General features: G+C 33.8%; 1 protein-coding gene across 6 annotated transcripts; it reads left to right on the forward strand.

Moving 5' to 3' along the window:
- Nucleotides 1-9,906: 9,906 nt before the first annotated feature.
- LOC108458440 (flowering time control protein FCA) lies at nt 9,907-16,625 on the forward strand. 6 transcript variants are annotated; one of them, XM_017757847.2, is made up of 15 exons: nt 9,907-10,637; nt 10,844-10,914; nt 11,100-11,178; nt 11,371-11,453; nt 11,550-11,601; nt 11,981-12,048; nt 12,698-12,764; nt 13,375-13,454; nt 13,555-13,619; nt 14,068-14,127; nt 14,229-14,559; nt 15,243-15,404; nt 15,499-15,693; nt 15,960-16,035; nt 16,236-16,625. In XM_017757847.2, exons 1-14 carry the CDS (start codon nt 10,076-10,078, stop codon nt 16,020-16,022), a joined length of 1,938 nt encoding a protein of 645 aa, XP_017613336.1. In that variant the 5' UTR covers nt 9,907-10,075; the 3' UTR covers nt 16,023-16,035; nt 16,236-16,625. The 6 variants fall into 6 exon arrangements, with proteins under 6 accessions (XP_017613336.1, XP_017613345.1, XP_017613360.1 ...); XM_017757856.2 differs by having other exon boundaries at nt 15,960-16,032; XM_017757871.2 differs by having other exon boundaries at nt 15,499-15,630.
- The last annotated feature ends 670 nt before the right edge of the window (nt 16,626-17,295 follow it).

Genomic DNA, 17,295 nt, shown 5'->3' on the forward strand with positions numbered 1-17,295 from the left:
ACCTTAGATTTCAATGCTAAACTAGAACCCCTAATCACTTTAAAGTTTTCTACTTAAAAATCTTAAGTGCACTCTTTAATACAAAGAGAAGATTTGAGCAAACAAATGATAGACCTCTAATAGGTAAGTGTTCACAAAATTAACCTTTAAAAAAAACCTTGTACAATGATTTTAAATAAAGCCCAATAAATTACGTACAAGAAAAGATGAAGAATTAGAAGATTTTCTTACTAATTTGCTTGCTTGAGTATTTGGATATCTCTTGATTGTTTCTTAATGTGTTCCCAAGTTCTATTTATATCAAAGAAGTAAATTCTAGTTGTTTATAGTTATTGTGAATGATAAAGTGCCACTAGTGTAAAGCCCTAGGTTTTTTTTAAGAATTAGAAAAGTCGATTTATGGCTGGAATTGTGAACTGAGTTACTTTGAGAAGTCAAATCAAGAGGTTTTTTAATGTTACCATCGAATTAAGTTATAAATCATTTACTAGTTAATTACAATGATTAAAGTGTTTTGATTAGTTTAATTAGTGAGGCTAGGACTAAATTGTAAATTTTAGAAAATTTTGGGTAGTTTTTATAAATTAGCAAAAGTTACATTTAAACACTTGGGAATTTTAAAAGGTAATTTGACCAAGGGTCCAATAGCAATTAGACTCTTGGAATTTTTTAAAAGGGTTTAAATGGTTCATTTTTCTATCAAGCACATTTTCTCTTAAAATTCTCTCAAATATCTCTACCATTTTCAAAGGTTTTTATTCCTAACAATAAATCTTAGAATGTAAACTTATTTTTCTAGCAAAACCATCAATGTTTTTAAGATTAAAATATGATTTCTCATTTTTCTTTTCTATTCTCTCCATTTTAGCAAGAAAATATAAGTTAATGAAGATTGATTTTGGCCTTAATTTTTGAAATTTCAGTAAGGTAATTATTATTTTAACATTAATCTATGATTCATTAGTCTTGAAAAGAGATTTCCAATGGTTTTTCTTATTTTTCTCAACTATGTTATTGCTTATAGGGTAAGTGTAAGGTAGATGAGATTTCTTAAGGTTTTTAATACAATCAGGTTAGATTTGTAGTGTGAATGAGTTTAGAATGTTATTAGGATATTGGGAATTAGATTTGATTTGAGTTTAGACTTAGTTCCTTAAAGTTGTCATTATTGAGTGCTCAAGAGAACGTGAGGTATATAAAGGTTTCCAGATGAGAGTTAGGTGTTCAAAGGCTATTTTTGAGTTCCTAAATATGAAACCAATGTTAGATTTAATTCTTAGTAAGGTTCGATTGAGTTCTCAAAAGCAGGCATTGAAGTAGAAAAACGCATTGCTTGATTGCATTGCATGTTTTTGTTGAATTTAAAAGGTATTGATTGTTGTTTCTTATTGTTCTAACTTGTTTTATTATATTGATGTCAGTTTTAAAGCAAAGGAAATTGGTGAGATCTCAAAGGCGAAAAAAAAAGAGAAAATCGATGAAGCTTGAGCGGTTTCGATTTGCCCAACACAAATTTCAATTTATCCTGTGTTATAATCTAAATTGAGTTGTTTAAGTTGATTTTTGTTGTAAATATATTGATATGATACTTTGAAAAGATGCATGTGAACTTGTATAAATGATGAATCATGATATGTTGATTGAAAGCGATGATTACTTGTAGCTGTATGCTATCTATCTTTAAGATTATGTTGTTGTTGATCTTATTTATGATATTGTGAGATACATATGTTAATTGGATCATTAAACAATTTTGGATAGTTCTCAAGTATAGTTGACATATAGGATATTTTTTGAGCTCTTATGTTACGATTTAGCTTTTTGCGCTCAAGAGATTCATTTTTGTGGTGCTTTATGCAACCTCAGGGTATAGTTGGATTAAGTCGTGTTATTCACACACCAAAGATTCATTTTTATGCACCTATACATGTGTTTGTGCGCCATCTGTTAGGGAATTGATTGGATAGTTGTGTATCCATCTACGAGAACAACTTCACTTATTAAGCACTAAAATATAAAATTGAGAATGGAAATCGTAATATGATGTCTTAATATATGAATTGAGTATGCACATGTTATAATTGATATGGAAATTGGTATACGACTATGATGCACCGATGGAATTCTTCATATGTTATAATGATTATAACGGTTCGATTTTCAGTGATATTAGAAAATGTAGTTTCAAGGCCCTATTTCCGTAAACCGAGTCTATAAGGATAATGTAAAAATATATTAAAGATTGGTCCAGTAATTTTTTTGAAGTAATGGTTAATTAAGGCTTAGGGACTAAATTGTAAAAGTCCAAACACTATAGGTTTTGAATTGACCAAAGGTTTTAGGACCTAAATAGCAATGAACCAAAGGTCCAAAATGGTAAATAAACCATTTTATATCATAAGATAGTGGATGATGATGTTGTTTTCCACTAGCAAATTTAATGATGATTAAGGTAAATTAATTAAAGATTAAGTTAATTAATTAACGTTAATTAAGGTATATAATCAAGGTATAAAAACTTAAATTAGTGGGAAAAGATGTCATCTTCTTCATTTTCTTTCTTCATGTCGTCCATGGAAGAGAGAAACCTAAAGAAATTTCAAAAACATTCGACCCTCATTTGGTAAGCAAAATTCAAGTCATTTTGTTGTAATTTTTTGGGATTAGGGTCATGGCAGCTTAATTTGGTTAGCCCATGTACCAATTTGTAAACTGTTGAGATTTTAGAAAGTTGACATTGTTGATTTCTTGAAGAATTAAACTTAAAATTGATAGATTTTAAGCTTAGAATATGAAAAAGGACTAGATTGTAAAGTTAATTTAGCTTATTGTCAACTTTGTTAAATTAGGGACCAAATTAAATAAATGTAAAAATTGTCATGAAAGCATGTTAGAAAAAAAAAGTATAAATTCCTTAATAAGAATATATGAAATCAGATTTTAATTTGATGCTAGGAATCGAAAGTTATGCTTATCCCGAGTTTAAGAACTAAATTGAATAAAATATAAAATATGAGGGGAATCAAAAATAGAATTATATGAAATCATGCATGTCATGATATAGTATGAAAATGTTTGGTATTGATTGGTGATATAAAATAATTGTATAGATCAAGAATTGGATCGAAGTGGAGTTAATCGAAGAAAAACTAAAATTGCATTTTAGTCCCTAAGTATCCACTCTTTTCACATTTTGAATAGGTAAGTTCATATGAAACTTCCTAGCTTATTTTATGTTTTATGTGATTTTTTGTTCGATTTCTTATATATGTTTAGATATAATTAGAATTCTAGTAAATTTGACATGCATGATTGATTATAGACTGAATTGAATTGTCATGTTGGTTATTATGTAATAGTTCAGGGTACAAATGTGAAAATTGATTGATTACAAAACATGTAAATAAATTATGTGATCATGTATAGGGATTGCTAATGACATATATATGGGAATGATGCTCGTGTGAACTTAGTAAAAGGTTAAGATATGTTTGGCGTGTCAATAGAGTTATACGCGCACTTGATCAGGGATTTTACATGTTATAACGAGGTATAACATTTGTTTTAGGTTCTCAGGTTATATGTAATTTAGGTTTAACCTAGATAAGAAATCTACGATGGTAAAAGAGTTCGATTGTAAAAGAAATCTCGAGGAAAGGAAAGGGAGCCAAAGATTTATACGATTAGGGCAGACTCTATAATCGACATTAAAAGGTAGGTGATCTTTTATTGGTTTTTTTGGGGAAAATGTTATAGTTTTTGTTTTTTTTTTTTTAAATTTGGTATAGTTTAGATACCCAAAATCGAAGATTTACGATTCAATCTAGGGTTGTTAATTACAGTTTCAATGGAAAAAAGTAGATTTTTTAACCTGTAGCAGTGGTTGAAATTTGTTAGTACTATCTATTTCCGTTGCGATTGTGGGGTAGAAGATGTAGGGACTAAACTGCATAAAGTAATAATTCCAAGCAAAAAGCTTTTGAAAAATGTTTGAATACCAAAAAGGGTGGATACTTACTGTATTGTGTTGTTTACTTTTAGTAATGTCTTATTGTTTGTTGTATTCAAAGAAGTGGTCCCTACGTTGTTTTGGATTTTTTTTTTTTGCTGATTTTTACTGAGTAAATTGTTTGTTTATGCTTGCAAATGTTGTGTGATGAGGAATATTACCTTATTTTGTACATGGGTGGGCACTTATAAAAGATCCATATGTTAGATATGTAGGTAGGGAAGTGATTAGGCTTAAAGAGGACCCAAACACAATATCCTATTTTGAATTATGTAAAATAGTTAAAACTGGGTTAGGGTTTCACACTATCCTATTAATATATTTTTTTGAGCCTGGTACAGTAGGGTTGCAAAATAATCTAAGGGTGATTTATGATGACACTACCACCATAGCTATGTTAGACTTTTAGGTTAAGTTTAAGGAGATTAACCTATATGTTGAACAGAGGGTGGACAACCCTTTCATTGTAGATGATATGTTACTACTAATTGCCCCTCCCCCCATTTAGATAAAACTGATAATGAAGGAAAAATGAGCACATTTGGTGACGTTGAAGAAATTGATGGGGAGGGTGATGTTGAATGGGTAGAAACTGATGGGGAGGGGGTACAAACTACTAAGGAGGGTGTTTTTGAAAGGGTAGAAGTTACTAGGGAGGGGGTAGAAGCTACTAGGGAAGGTGATGTTGGAGGTGTAGAAACTGCTAGGGAGGGTGATGTTGAAAAGGTAAAAGTTGATAAGGAGGGTGTGACTACTGCATGGTTTGAGGTAGATGAGTATGGTAGTGAGGAAAGTGGTTGGCATATGAGTTTAGGATCAACAGTTGGAGAAGATAATGATGTGGTTTTGGATCATCTGTTGGTAATGAAAATGCTGCTGATTTTGCAACATTAGTTGGAGAGGACTAGGGGTGAGCATTCGATCTAATCGAATCGAATCGAAAATTTTCGAGTTAATCAAGTTTTCGAATCTTATTTTATCATCCTAACTTTATTTAAAATTTTCTTGAATCGAGTCGAGTGAGATGGAATTCGAATCGAATATATTTGTTCGAGTTAAGTTTTAAAAAAATGACTCTAGCGTTATTTATTTTTATGTAATTTTTCAAAAAAATAATTTTCTTTAAAGTTTTTAAACATGATCATACAACAAAAATTAAAGTAAATAAGTGAATAAATACAAGCAACACAATATCAACCCAAATAAACAACATTGTCTAAAAAAAAAAATACAACAAGATTATAATAAAAAAACATAAGTAAAAGTCAAAGTAAACAGCATGAGTCGAAGTAAACAACAAAATTATAATAAAAAAAAACATAAGCAAAAGTCCAAAATACAATAGAGAGTTTAATGGAAATAGAGGTTTGAATAGAGAGTTTAATTTTAGGGTTTCATAAAAAAACAGAGTCTGGAGAGAATAAGAAAAATAATTGGAATTGGCTGGCATGGGGGTTTGATTTGATTTGGGGGAGGAATAGGCCAATTGGGTTTTGGGAAAACAATTTCTAGGCAAACGGGCTTAGGGTTGGGGTGGGGAAAAAAATAGGGTAAAATAAAATATTTGGGCTTAGGGTAATTGGGTTTGGGTTTATTAATTAGTAAAAGTTTAAAATTTAAAAAAATTTTAAAAATATAGTTTATATTCTGTTTATTCAAATTATTCGAGTTATTCGAATTTGAGAATTCAACTCGACTCAAACTCGAAATTCGAAAAAAAATTTGAGTTGATTCGATTAATTCGATTAACTCGATTAACTCGATTCAAATAATTCGAAATTCGAATTTTTTTTCAATTTTTTCGAATCGAATCGAATTTTACTCACCCCTAGAGAGGACAATGTTGCTGCTGCAGGTTATGGAGAAGAGGAGTCAGAAACAGTGCTGGATGGGAATGAGACTAAGGTGTGTGACTGAGATGAACATGGCAACTTGGTTGGGTTAGATAAAGATGAAAAACATAAAGAAAGTGAGAGAAGGTGAGTCAAGTTTCCCTTATAAAATGACCGGTCAAATAGGCAAAAATTTAGTTTGGGAATATTGTTTAAGGATAACAAACAATTTAAGACTACAATTCAAAACTACTCCAAAGATTGTAGAAGACAACTGAAGTTTCTTAAGAATGAACCGAAAAGGGTTGTTGTGAAGTGCATTGCTTTCCTTAACTATCCATGGAGAATTTTGGCTAGCTACAATCTTGTTGCCAAGTGTTTGCAGATTAAGACTTTTTAGGAGGAGCACAATTGTTTAGTCAGTTTTAAGAACAAAATGGTGACTGTTGCTATGATTGCCCAACATTTTGAAGCAACAATCAAGGATCACCCTAAAATGAAGCTGAAGGAAATTCAAAGAAGATGTGCTTCAGAGATGCCTGTAAATGTGAGCATTGAATATTGTTACAGAGCAAAGAAAATAGTGAAGGAGAAAATAGTTGTGAATTCTAAGAAATAATTTGGCCTGTTATAGGACTATGCTCAAGAGTTAAGGTCAAGGATGCCAGGCAGCACAATAAAAGTGGTTGTTCAAAAGTTGACAACAGACTCCCCTCCTCATTTTAAAAGGTTTTATGTGTCCTCTGATGCACTAAAAAGAGGTTGGAAAGTAGGGTGTAGGCCACTTATTGGGCTAGATGGTTGTTTCCGAAAAGGCCCATTTAAGAGTGAATTTCTCACAGCTGTTAGAAGGATGCAAATAACCAGATGTTCCCTATTGCATAGGTTGTGGTTGAAGTGGAGTGCAATGATTCATGGGTTTGGTTTCTCAGTCTTCTATCGACTGGTTTGGGCTTGAAAGATGGGTTTTGGTATCAGTGACCAATAAAAGGTTAGTTAATTAACTCATTTGGGCTTGGTATTGTCTTATTATTCTATTAATTATAATTAACTAAAATTTTCTAACAAATAGGGTCTTAAGATTGCGATTTCTGACATGCTACCAAGGATGGAGTATAGGAATTGTGCATGGCACGTGTTTGCAAATTGGTCAGGGAAGAAGATAGGGAAATTTTTTGAGTTTAATTTCTGGAAAATTATGAAATCCACGATTGAGAAGGAGTGGGGGGAACTATGTGTAGCACTGGAGAAGAAAAATAAGGATGCTTATGATAACTTGATGAGAAAGTCTCCAAATATGTGAACTAGGTCATTTTTAGGGACAACTTGTAAATCAGATCTAGTTGACAACAATCTATGTGAAGCCTTTAATTTAAGCATTATTGAAGCTAGGTTTAAAAGCATTATCAAAATGCTTGAGGATATTAGAACCAAGATGATGACTAAGATAGTACAAAAAAGGAAGTTATATAATGGATGGAAACAAAATTTTGGTCCATTGGTGAAAGCTATGTTTGATGCCAACAAGAAGGGCTGTGTAGAGTGGCAATTGATATGGAATGGTGAAAATGGATGTGAGATAAGAAAAAGAAGTTATCAATATATGGTGGACCTAAGTCAAAGGACATGTAATTGTAGAAGTTAGCAAATTAGTGGGATTCCATGTACCATGCATGTGCTGCCATGTATCATCTAGGGCTTCAACCAGATAACTATTTGCATGAATGTTATCACACAGAAACCTACAAGAAAGCTTACTCATTTCCAATGCAGCCTATAAATGGGACATATGATTGGGCAAAATTTGGTATTGAGCCAAAAAGAATAGAAGGATGACCAAAGATGAACCGAAGAAATTGAAGCATAGCCACTTGAGTAGGAAAGGTCTAATCATGACATGTAATCAATATGGCCAACATGGCCATAACAAGCGGTCTTGCACATAAAGAAACGAACATGCTAAACATGTACAATATTGTTCTTCAATTATATAAATTGATTAAATTTTATTCTATCTAATCACTTTTATTATGGTCTATGTTTTGCAACAAGTTGTACAAGCACCCAAACAAAATGGGAAATCTCCCATTAAAAAGTCAATTACCTTAGATAAATCTAAGGGAAAACAACCCAAGAAAGGAAAAATACATGGAATAAGGTTGTATACAGACTTGAATACTATGAATCAAACATTTTATGCGAGTTTTATTCCTTTTACAATTGATCTCCTAACCAACAATATTGTATATTGTTCTGATAAACTTAAAACACTCTTACAATTTGGTATAACCACAAGGAGCATGGTGATAGGTTCAAGTAAGGATAGTAGTGGAAAATCTTCTTCAATGCCCAAGTCGCCAAAGAATAAAAGAAAGGCTCCTCTTGACCATCTGGGAACACAAGAATCGGTTACAGGAAACATGAGTAATTTATCAAAGAAATAGTTGCCAATTGCTATAATCTCCCCTGTTTTGCCACATTTTGAGCCTACAACCTTCTTCTTTGTCACTTACAATAGTATACTATATCTATTACATCAAACTTGTTTTTGGCTGGTATAGCATGAATGGTGTATAAGCTAAATCATTACTTTTGGAATGCTTTTGTAAAGTACATTTTATCCTAATTGCAATAGGGAAATTATATGATTAAATGTGGGATTTTTTTTTAGTCTTATGTTTTTTTCACTGCATTATTTACTATGCTAAAATAAATTACATAGACAACAACCAAAATTGGTCATTAATTCCAAGCAGAATGTATATCAAGGTTCCAAATTACATAAACAACATAACATTGAGGTATGTTGGAAAACTTTACATTCAATCAACATTTCCAACTGACTGTTGCATATGCCGCTTACCACTACTGCCAACAAAGAAACCTATGGCGATGCATAGAATACATAACATGGAGCAAGAAAATAATATATTATACATTAACTTCTCCTTCTTGATAACTTTCATTTTTTGCTTCATGGCTATCACTTTGTTCTTTAATGCTAGTTCTCCTTCAACACCTCAAACTAGTCTACCTTCTTCAACCTCATTGTCAACACCACTACTGCCACCATTATGGCTACCATCAAATGCAACCAAATTCATAACCTTATTTCTAAGTGCTAAATTCTCCTTTGAAAGATTCGTTCACTGTCACGCAATTGACGCAATAATTCAATATCAAAGTCACACATTTGCCTATCATACCACTTGAAAAAACCACAACCATCGTCCTACAAACAAACCCCAAATAAGTGACAAAAAAATTTAAATCATAAACCCTCAACCTAAGGAAATTTTTGAAATCATCCAAATTAAGCTGAAGTAGCAAATAAATTTATTCACTTACCTGAAAATCTGAACATCCATAAAATCTCCTCCCCGGATTTAAATCGCTCTATGAAGTGTGTCTTGGAGCTAACTTCTTGCAGTAACATTTTACTACTTCCCCATTGTACACATACTCCCTCCGTGATGAAGTACCAATATTTGAATACCTTAATTTTTTCCTCGAACCATACGATACCCATTCTCTAAGTTAGCTATTCAAACCATGTGATTCAGATTTGAACAAATTTCCCAAATCCATGATTTTGAACAAGGAAGAAGAAGAATAACAATTTCCTAGGGTTTATGGTAAATTGAGATAATGAGAGGAGAGGTATTTCAATCAGGGTTTTTTAAGAGATAATGGTTTCTTGAAGGTTGGAGATTGCTGAAGGATTTTGATCATAATAATTTTAGGGATTTCACGATTTCAGAATAAGGGTTAGGAATTTAACGATATGTTTTAATTTTACCTATAATTTTTTTACAAATTATTTATTTCTTTTTTAATTTCATGTTTAATTCTTTTTTTTTAACACGTCATCTTCATCCTCGCATGTCACATAGGCTATTTTGTTGGTCGAGACTTGACTAACAATCAATACCGTTAAAATTGAGATGATTTCTAGAAAAATTGTAACTTGAGGGCATCAATCCAAAAAAAAAAAGTCAATGGCTCAAACCCAAAAACTCCTAGAGGTTGAGGGTATTTTCAAAATTATACCTTAATTTTATCTCGTTAAGTAACAAAAACATATTTACTATGCAGAGTTGGGTTTCTCATGAAACAGAGTTGGGTTTCTCATGAAACAGTAAAACTGTTCAGCTTTTTACTACTCTTCTTTTTCCTCCTCTACTTCACTGTTTATATTATCCCTGCTAGGGTTTTGAACCAATCGTCTGAATAGATGGAAAGACACAGAGATCGCGGAGAACGGTTCAACGATCACCCGCCCTTAAATCCTACTCCTTGGTATACCAATGCCCAAAGACCTAATTTCCCTCCCGACTACCACCATCAACACCACTATCATCCTTACAACCACCACCATAACCCCCAGCAATTCGACTATTGCCCTACCCAGCAGCAATTCGATCACCTGCCGGCCCAGCAGCAATTCGATCACCGGCCTACCCAACAGCCATTCGAACACCGGCCTACCCAACAGCAATTTGATCAACGGCCTAACCAACAGCCATTCGAACACCGGCCTAACCAACAGCCATTCGAGCGCCGGCCTAACCAGCAGCAATTCGATCACCGGCCTACCCAGCAGCAATTCGAACACCAGCCTAGTCAGCAGCAATTTGAACACCAGCCTGGCAATCAGCATCACTTTGAACGCTTCCCGGAGCAGCACCAGCAACCGATCAGTGAACAAAACGACGCGTTCTGGTCCAACGGTGGCAACGGTCCCAATGCCGGTCGAAAAAGAGGGTTTCACGATTCTGGCCGAGGAGCCTCACCTGGTAACAGCGTAACGTTACCCGTTCATATTTTAACTTATTTTTTTCTTTCATTAGAATTTAAGCTCACTTCGGCTGTGCCTACTTGCTCCTTTTCTTCTTCTTTTTTTCTTGGAATTCTTTATATTATTATTTTTACAATTTATGAACCTTTTTTTGGAAGTTACAGAAGTCTTATATTTTTTTCATTCCTCTTAAATAAAATTTAGACCATAACGAAGGAAGCAGTCTAGCAAAACTATATGTAGCAACGGTTCCAAAAACTGCAACTGAAGAATCCGTAAGCCATTATCTTTATCTTTGCAATTTTTTTGTCATTGTAGCATCGATTACTGGCTTCCTTGAATCCATTAGTAAAATGTGTTTGCGTAAGGGGATTATTTTTGTTATAGCTATTAGTTCCTAATATAACTTTTTGGTAGTTCACTGAGCATGTGGTGTAACTGTTTTTCTTTTTTTGGTTAGATCCGCTTCCTGTTTCAAGAACATGGAAATGTTGTTGAGGTGATTCAACCAAAGGATAAGAAAACTGGTGAACGACATGGTATACAATCTTTTATATGCTAGAGTGAGTTGTGATTTTATTTTTAAGCGAAATTAGTTTTGTTATCAACAAAGTGGCTGCTTTCAGCAAATGGAATGCCGACACTTGTTTGTCATAGACCTTTAAAGTTGCAATAGATAATAATCTTCTCTGTTATGTTATTCACGTGCATGTAAACTGTGCTGCTTTTAGGATATTGTTTTGTGAAATATGCAATGTTTGAGGAAGCTGAGAGAGCTATTGCAGCTTTAAACAATCGGTATATGTTTCCTGGGGTAAGTTCTTTATTTGCAGTCAGATAAGGAAATTCCATGGATATTGGTTAAAGTTTTGTGGTTAGGATCACCATTTAGTAAATTTGGTTTTCCCAGGAATCGACTACCATCAAAGTCAGATATGCTGATGCTGAACGAGACCGGCCTGGTAAGTGTTTACCTTTTGGAACTTATATTTATTGCTTGTAGACCTTGGTCACTATTCTATATATTGCATTTAACACCTTGAAAACATGTCAACTTTTATACATATTTAGAAGTTAAATTCTGCTAGAGACAGGAGATTTTTGTTCACAAATGAGATAACTGAATGAACAGACTTTTAGGCTTTGAGGATAATAAGATTTCTTGCTGCAAGCAAACAGTTAAATGCACTAAAGTGAGGAAAGGAGAAGTAGGAAACTTTCGGGAATGCTTTCTACTTTTCTAAACTTTTTGGTGATGCCAGAATTTTTAAAAATTGCAATATAGTTTTGATTTTTGTCTTTTCTATTTTGTTCTCAGTTCTTTGTTTGTTTCTGTGGTAGGGCCACTTCCAGACAAATTATATGTGGGTTGCCTAAATAAACAAGCTTCTAAAAGGGAGATTGAAGAAGTATGTTCTGAATACACTTGAGAGTTGATGCTTAATTTGCTTTCATCTGTACCGAATAATTTCATTCCTCCTGCTTGATTACTATTTCTTAAGTCTAATCTGACATCCAAGATTATAAGAGAGATTTAAGGCAGAGAAAGAGAGTAGGGGGGAGGGGGAGGGGTATGGGCTGGATGTAGACACTAGAGATTGCCATTCTGCCCGAGGGTTTTAGCTATTACCAAATGTATGTCTTTACATTTCATTCCCTAGCACTGGTTTAATCCCTTCAGATGGGAAGATATGCTGTTTATGTTTGACCATAAGAATTTTGTGTTATGCATGAAGCAGCCTGCAAACAGTAATAAGATGCATTTTTAGTTGCTTGCATGCATGATGGATTCTATTGGCACATTTTACATTTGATAACAGAGTTACATTATTCTGCTTAGGTTACTTATATGATTGCATTAATGTGTATGTATGCATTTCAATTCTTTAAAGCCTGACTCATGGCATGCTGGATTGGGCATTTGATTGTAAAACCTGATTTTTATTTTTCCCATTCTCATCTCTATACTTCACCTATTTTGTTCCCTCAGTCAATATTGGTTAATTAAATATCCTAGTAGTGTTTTGAGTTGTTTTCAGCAAATAATTCTTCTTTCAGATATTTTCTCACTATGGTCATGTTCTAGACGTCTTCATTATGCGTGACGAGCACAGGGAACACCGCGGTTTGTTCTTATCATTCTTAGTCATCTCTTTCTTTACTATCAATTTCAGGCCTGCTTTCTTAGAATGGACATATTGGAGATGATAATTTGCTTTATCTGCCATTTTGATGTCATCAAATTAGCTGCAGTTTTACAATTGAATGTTGAATGTTTTATTTAGTTGTATCCTTTTCCATTTTTAGGACAGTTTCTTTGACTCTGTTTTCGTGACACTTACGGCACTAATTCTCAAAAGCTACCCTGTTTAATCACTTCCTTCTTTTCTTTTCTTGAAAATATTATCTGCTTGTTTTCCCTTTGATTAATTAGAAAGTGTATAAATAATCATAATGATGCTCCACGTTTTATCAATAAATGTAGGCATCATTACTATTTTATGTGTTATCTCGTTGTGGTCTGTGGTTCTTCTTTATCTCTAAAAACCACTTCGTTAAAAGTTTATGCTCTAAGATTAAAACTCATCCTATTGTTTGCTTTATCATCTTGTCTTGATTTCTTTAGCATTGCATGCTTTAACCCCTTTTCTCCCTGTTGAATCATTGCAATAGTTAAATGTTATGAGGGTTTAACTATGGCTGCTTCTGAAATAGACGTTTATACTTTTATGAAGGATGTGGATTTGTCCAATTTTCTCAAAGAGATATGGCTCAGGCAGCTATGAGAGGATTAAGCGGAATTTTCACCATGAAAGTAATGCTTATAAATGATCATTTTGTCATGTCTATATCAGCTTATGCTAAAGAAGAGTACTGATTTAGCTGTTCTATTTTTATCTCCTTGGCTTTTTTAGGGTTGTGACCAGCCATTGATTGTTCGATCTGCAAATCCAAAGAGACCTCGGAATGGGGAACCAAGGTTTCTTCCTGGATGCTTTCTTTGTTTCATTGTAGTTAGAACCATACATTGATGTTTTGTTTGTTACTAACAGGTTATGAATGAATTGCATTTTGACTCGTGCCAGACATTGGCCACCTAACTGATTGACATTTAATTACAATAGACCTTCATATCAGGCTTAATAGTTGGATATTTCAACCTGCAATTTAGCAACACTTTTTTTGCACTGTTAGTTCTACTTGTATTTGGCTTTTAAAATTGCTTTAATAATTTGGCCGATAATTTTCTGATAGGGTTGGTGTACTTGAAACCATTGAGATGTCCAAAAATAGATGTTGAGTTGTCGGTGGAATTATAGAAACATGATTTATTTTCTCATTCGGCTTGCAACTGTATGCTTTAATACAGCTTACTCTTTCATGGTTAAACTATGTTGACATATTGCTCCAACTTGCTCTGTTTCCAGAGGCAATTATGCTTTTAATAGCATGCCTTCTGGCCCACATCCTCAAGAATTGGCTATGAGGTAAGTTCTTTCCCCTTTATTTTTTCTTTTATTGCTTTTTAGCATTTTATTCATGTTCAATAAATTTGATGGACTTTCTATTTGTTGTTTGCTTGTTCCAGGTCTATGCCAAATCTTGGTGATTCTATGGCAGGACATATACCGCCCAATGCATCATATCCCGTGCAGCACATTTCTACAAATTCACAACCACAGGGTGTTTCTCATTGGGCAAACCCTCAAGTTGCAGCATGTCATGTTACTTATCAATCATATCCTCCAGTTCAGCAAGCACACTCACAACCAACTTCACTGCCATCGCAGCAAACACAAACTCTACAGGGAAGTTCTCAATCATCTCACCCAGCTGATTCTGAGCAGAAACAGCAGCCTCTTGTACCACCAGCATCACAAGTTCCATCCCAGCAGAATGTGAATGTTCCCAAGCTAGAGGTACAAAGGTTTATTTTATAAATTTAGTGATCAAAATATTTTCATTTTATTATTTTGTTACTAGAAGTCTAGAAAATTTAAATGCTGAGCACAAAGGTGGCTAGAGAGTCCAATCTATCATTGGAGCTTTTATCTGTCGTTGCTACTATGCTTTGGACTAACAGAGGTACTGCAGGTGGTATTATTACTCATAGTCTATCTTCTTATATGAATCCATGCCCCTTTTGGTGGATAAACATTTTCCATACCCTACTTGTCTAAAAGCGAAACTGCAGTATACTAATTACTGACATCATAGATACTCTGCTACACTGTAAATTAGCAAACAATAATGATTCCACAAGGAGATCTGAGAATTCTTCAGAATGTTGTATTCCTAAGTAAAGAAAGGACTTTTTCAAATTCTTAAAGCCTCTACAATCTCAAGCAATAGAAAATAACTCTTGAACTCGAATAGAAAACAGATGTAGTTATCATGTCCTAAGCTTAATTTCCTGCTTATTCTTTGTTCTATGAAGAATGATATGTTGTCATACCTGACTGGTAGTCCCCTTGTCAAAAGGATCCCCTTCAAAAGTGTTGACACAGTTATCTTCTTATTCCCTTTTCTCTGTTTATTTTCTCCCCTTACGACAATGTGCTGCTAGTTAAATATTTGACTTCAATTTATCATATTTCTCCAGTCTCCACAGACTGGAAGTAGCCAGCCAATTGCTGCTACTTCAGTTGTGCCGATAGTCCCCCAAAGTCTTGAGACAGTGGCTTTGCAAGAGTCTGATTGGAGTGAACACACCTGCCCAGAGGGAAACAAGTATTACTATAATTGTGTCACTTGTGAAAGCAGAGTAAGTTTCATGCATTATCCCGTTGTTGCAATATGCTGATTGTAACTTCTCTTTCCAAGCAACTTTAGCAATCTACTTAAAACTTGTGTTGTAGTGGAATAAACCAGAGGAATTTGCATTATTTGAGAAACTGTTGCAGAAGCAACAAAAGCTGCAAAATCCTGGCCAGCATATTCAGCCTGACTCAACTGGTCCCTCTGCTAAACAAGTTTCTCAAAGTCAAGAGGTGCAGCTTCAGACCTACCCAATGCATCTGAAACTTGAAGTGGAACAACCTTTTTCAACATTGGTTAGAATATTAAAAAAAAAAATTCTTCAAGAGTTTTTCAATATTTCATTTTTTTGTTGCACCCTTTTTCAGCCCAGAGACATTGTGCTAATAACTGATGAGTAACCAATACAGATATTTTTTTCTGCAAAACTTTTATACAGTTTTTTTTTCTTAAAGAAATAACTTGCGTCTGTCCATGCTTCATTTCATACTCTGTTTCCTTATCATGGCATTTCTAAATGAAGTTGTGACTTGCTTAACTTCAGTTCATTCTGATTTTCTAGGGTATGGGCCATATGGAAATCAAGTCAGAAACAAGTCCTGTTGTGGATCCAACTTGTGTTTAACTGCTATCAGGTGGCAGTATCTTAATTATTCATTCTGATTGAATCTGCATGATTAGGGGTTGTCCAGTTTGTCTAGCCTTTCATGCTATAAACAATTTGCTATTTCTGATTTTGATTATAGCAAGAAACTCATTTAGATCAGGCACATATTCCCTTAGGCTTCTCTCTCTCTCTCTCTCTGTCTCCCCTTTCTGATTAATTTTGGCATTGCAGTGAGTCACGGAACCACAAGGAATCTTCAAAGATTATGTTTATCTGCATTGTTCACTCTTAAAACAAAGACACGACATGGGGTAAATTTAATTAAGAACCAAAGTTGCAGCTTTGTAAAGCATTTATTAGTCAAAGGTGGAGTGATGCTTTCAGAGTGACATCATCCAGTTGTTATTAGGCTACATTTATACAAAATAGTTAGTTTGTAAAATATCTCTATTTTTCCTTAGCTTAGAGTGGTTTAATGACAACCCTGGTAGTGAAAATACTGACTCTTGGTTGTGTTTTTTTAACTTATGTGGTCGACATTTACAATTCTAAATAGAACTGTAGACCTGTTGCTACATGTTCTTGCTATTGCAGTTTAAGTGATAAGAATTAAAAAGGAAATTTACAGATGTGCAGCAAAGCCATTTCTTAATTTTTTCTCCCCTAACCCCATTGCAGTTAGTAGTGTTTGCCATGGCCATCTTCTCGGAAGCATATGGAAACATTACCGCTGCTAGTCCAAAGGTTTTTCATGATCTTTTTTAGGACTTGACTTAGAGCCGCATATATTTTATTTGTTAAATAGGATAAATGAAATATTCAGTTATCATTTTAAAAATCAACAGTTAAAGATTATATTTTTATTCCTTTTCTTTTTAATGAATTAGAGGCCGCTATGAAAGGATTTTTCTTTTACATGGGAATTACATGAAGGGTTATTAGGCCGACCTCATGTTCCCACCTTATTGGCTAAACTATGAATTAATTGCAGCCTAAGGATAAGTATACTTTTGGTACATTAACTAGCCAAAAGTTCTGTAGGTTACCATGCATGAAAAGCTGCAGTTCATGTGTCTTTTGCATTCATCACCTAATCATCCATCAACAATATATATGTATATATTGTATATATATTTACTAGTGACAGACACGGCCAACACCCAGGCATACAACCAGAAACAAACTTTGGATAGTGATTTTAAGTTTAGATGCATTATATCAGAATAAAAGAATCATGCCTCGTAGGTAAGAGGCTGACAATATATTCTTAACAGTGGCAATCTCAAATTAC

The sequence above is a fragment of the Gossypium arboreum genome, chromosome 7, assembly GCF_025698485.1.
Source record: "Gossypium arboreum isolate Shixiya-1 chromosome 7, ASM2569848v2, whole genome shotgun sequence".
Taxonomy (NCBI): Eukaryota; Viridiplantae; Streptophyta; class Magnoliopsida; order Malvales; family Malvaceae; genus Gossypium; species Gossypium arboreum.

What these genes read in the sequence shown, in the direction of transcription:
- LOC108458440 (XM_017757839.2), top strand. Translation starts at nt 10,076, where the DNA reads ATGGAAAGACACAGAGATCGCGGAGAACGGTTCAACGATCACCCGCCC. An exon ending in CGAGCACAGGGAACACCGCG is followed by an intron (nt 12,765 to 13,374) that starts GTTTGTTCTTAT and finishes ACTTTTATGAAG; the next exon opens with GATGTGGATTTGTCCAATTT. An exon ending in CCTCGGAATGGGGAACCAAG is followed by an intron (nt 13,620 to 14,067) that starts GTTTCTTCCTGG and finishes CTCTGTTTCCAG; the next exon opens with AGGCAATTATGCTTTTAATA.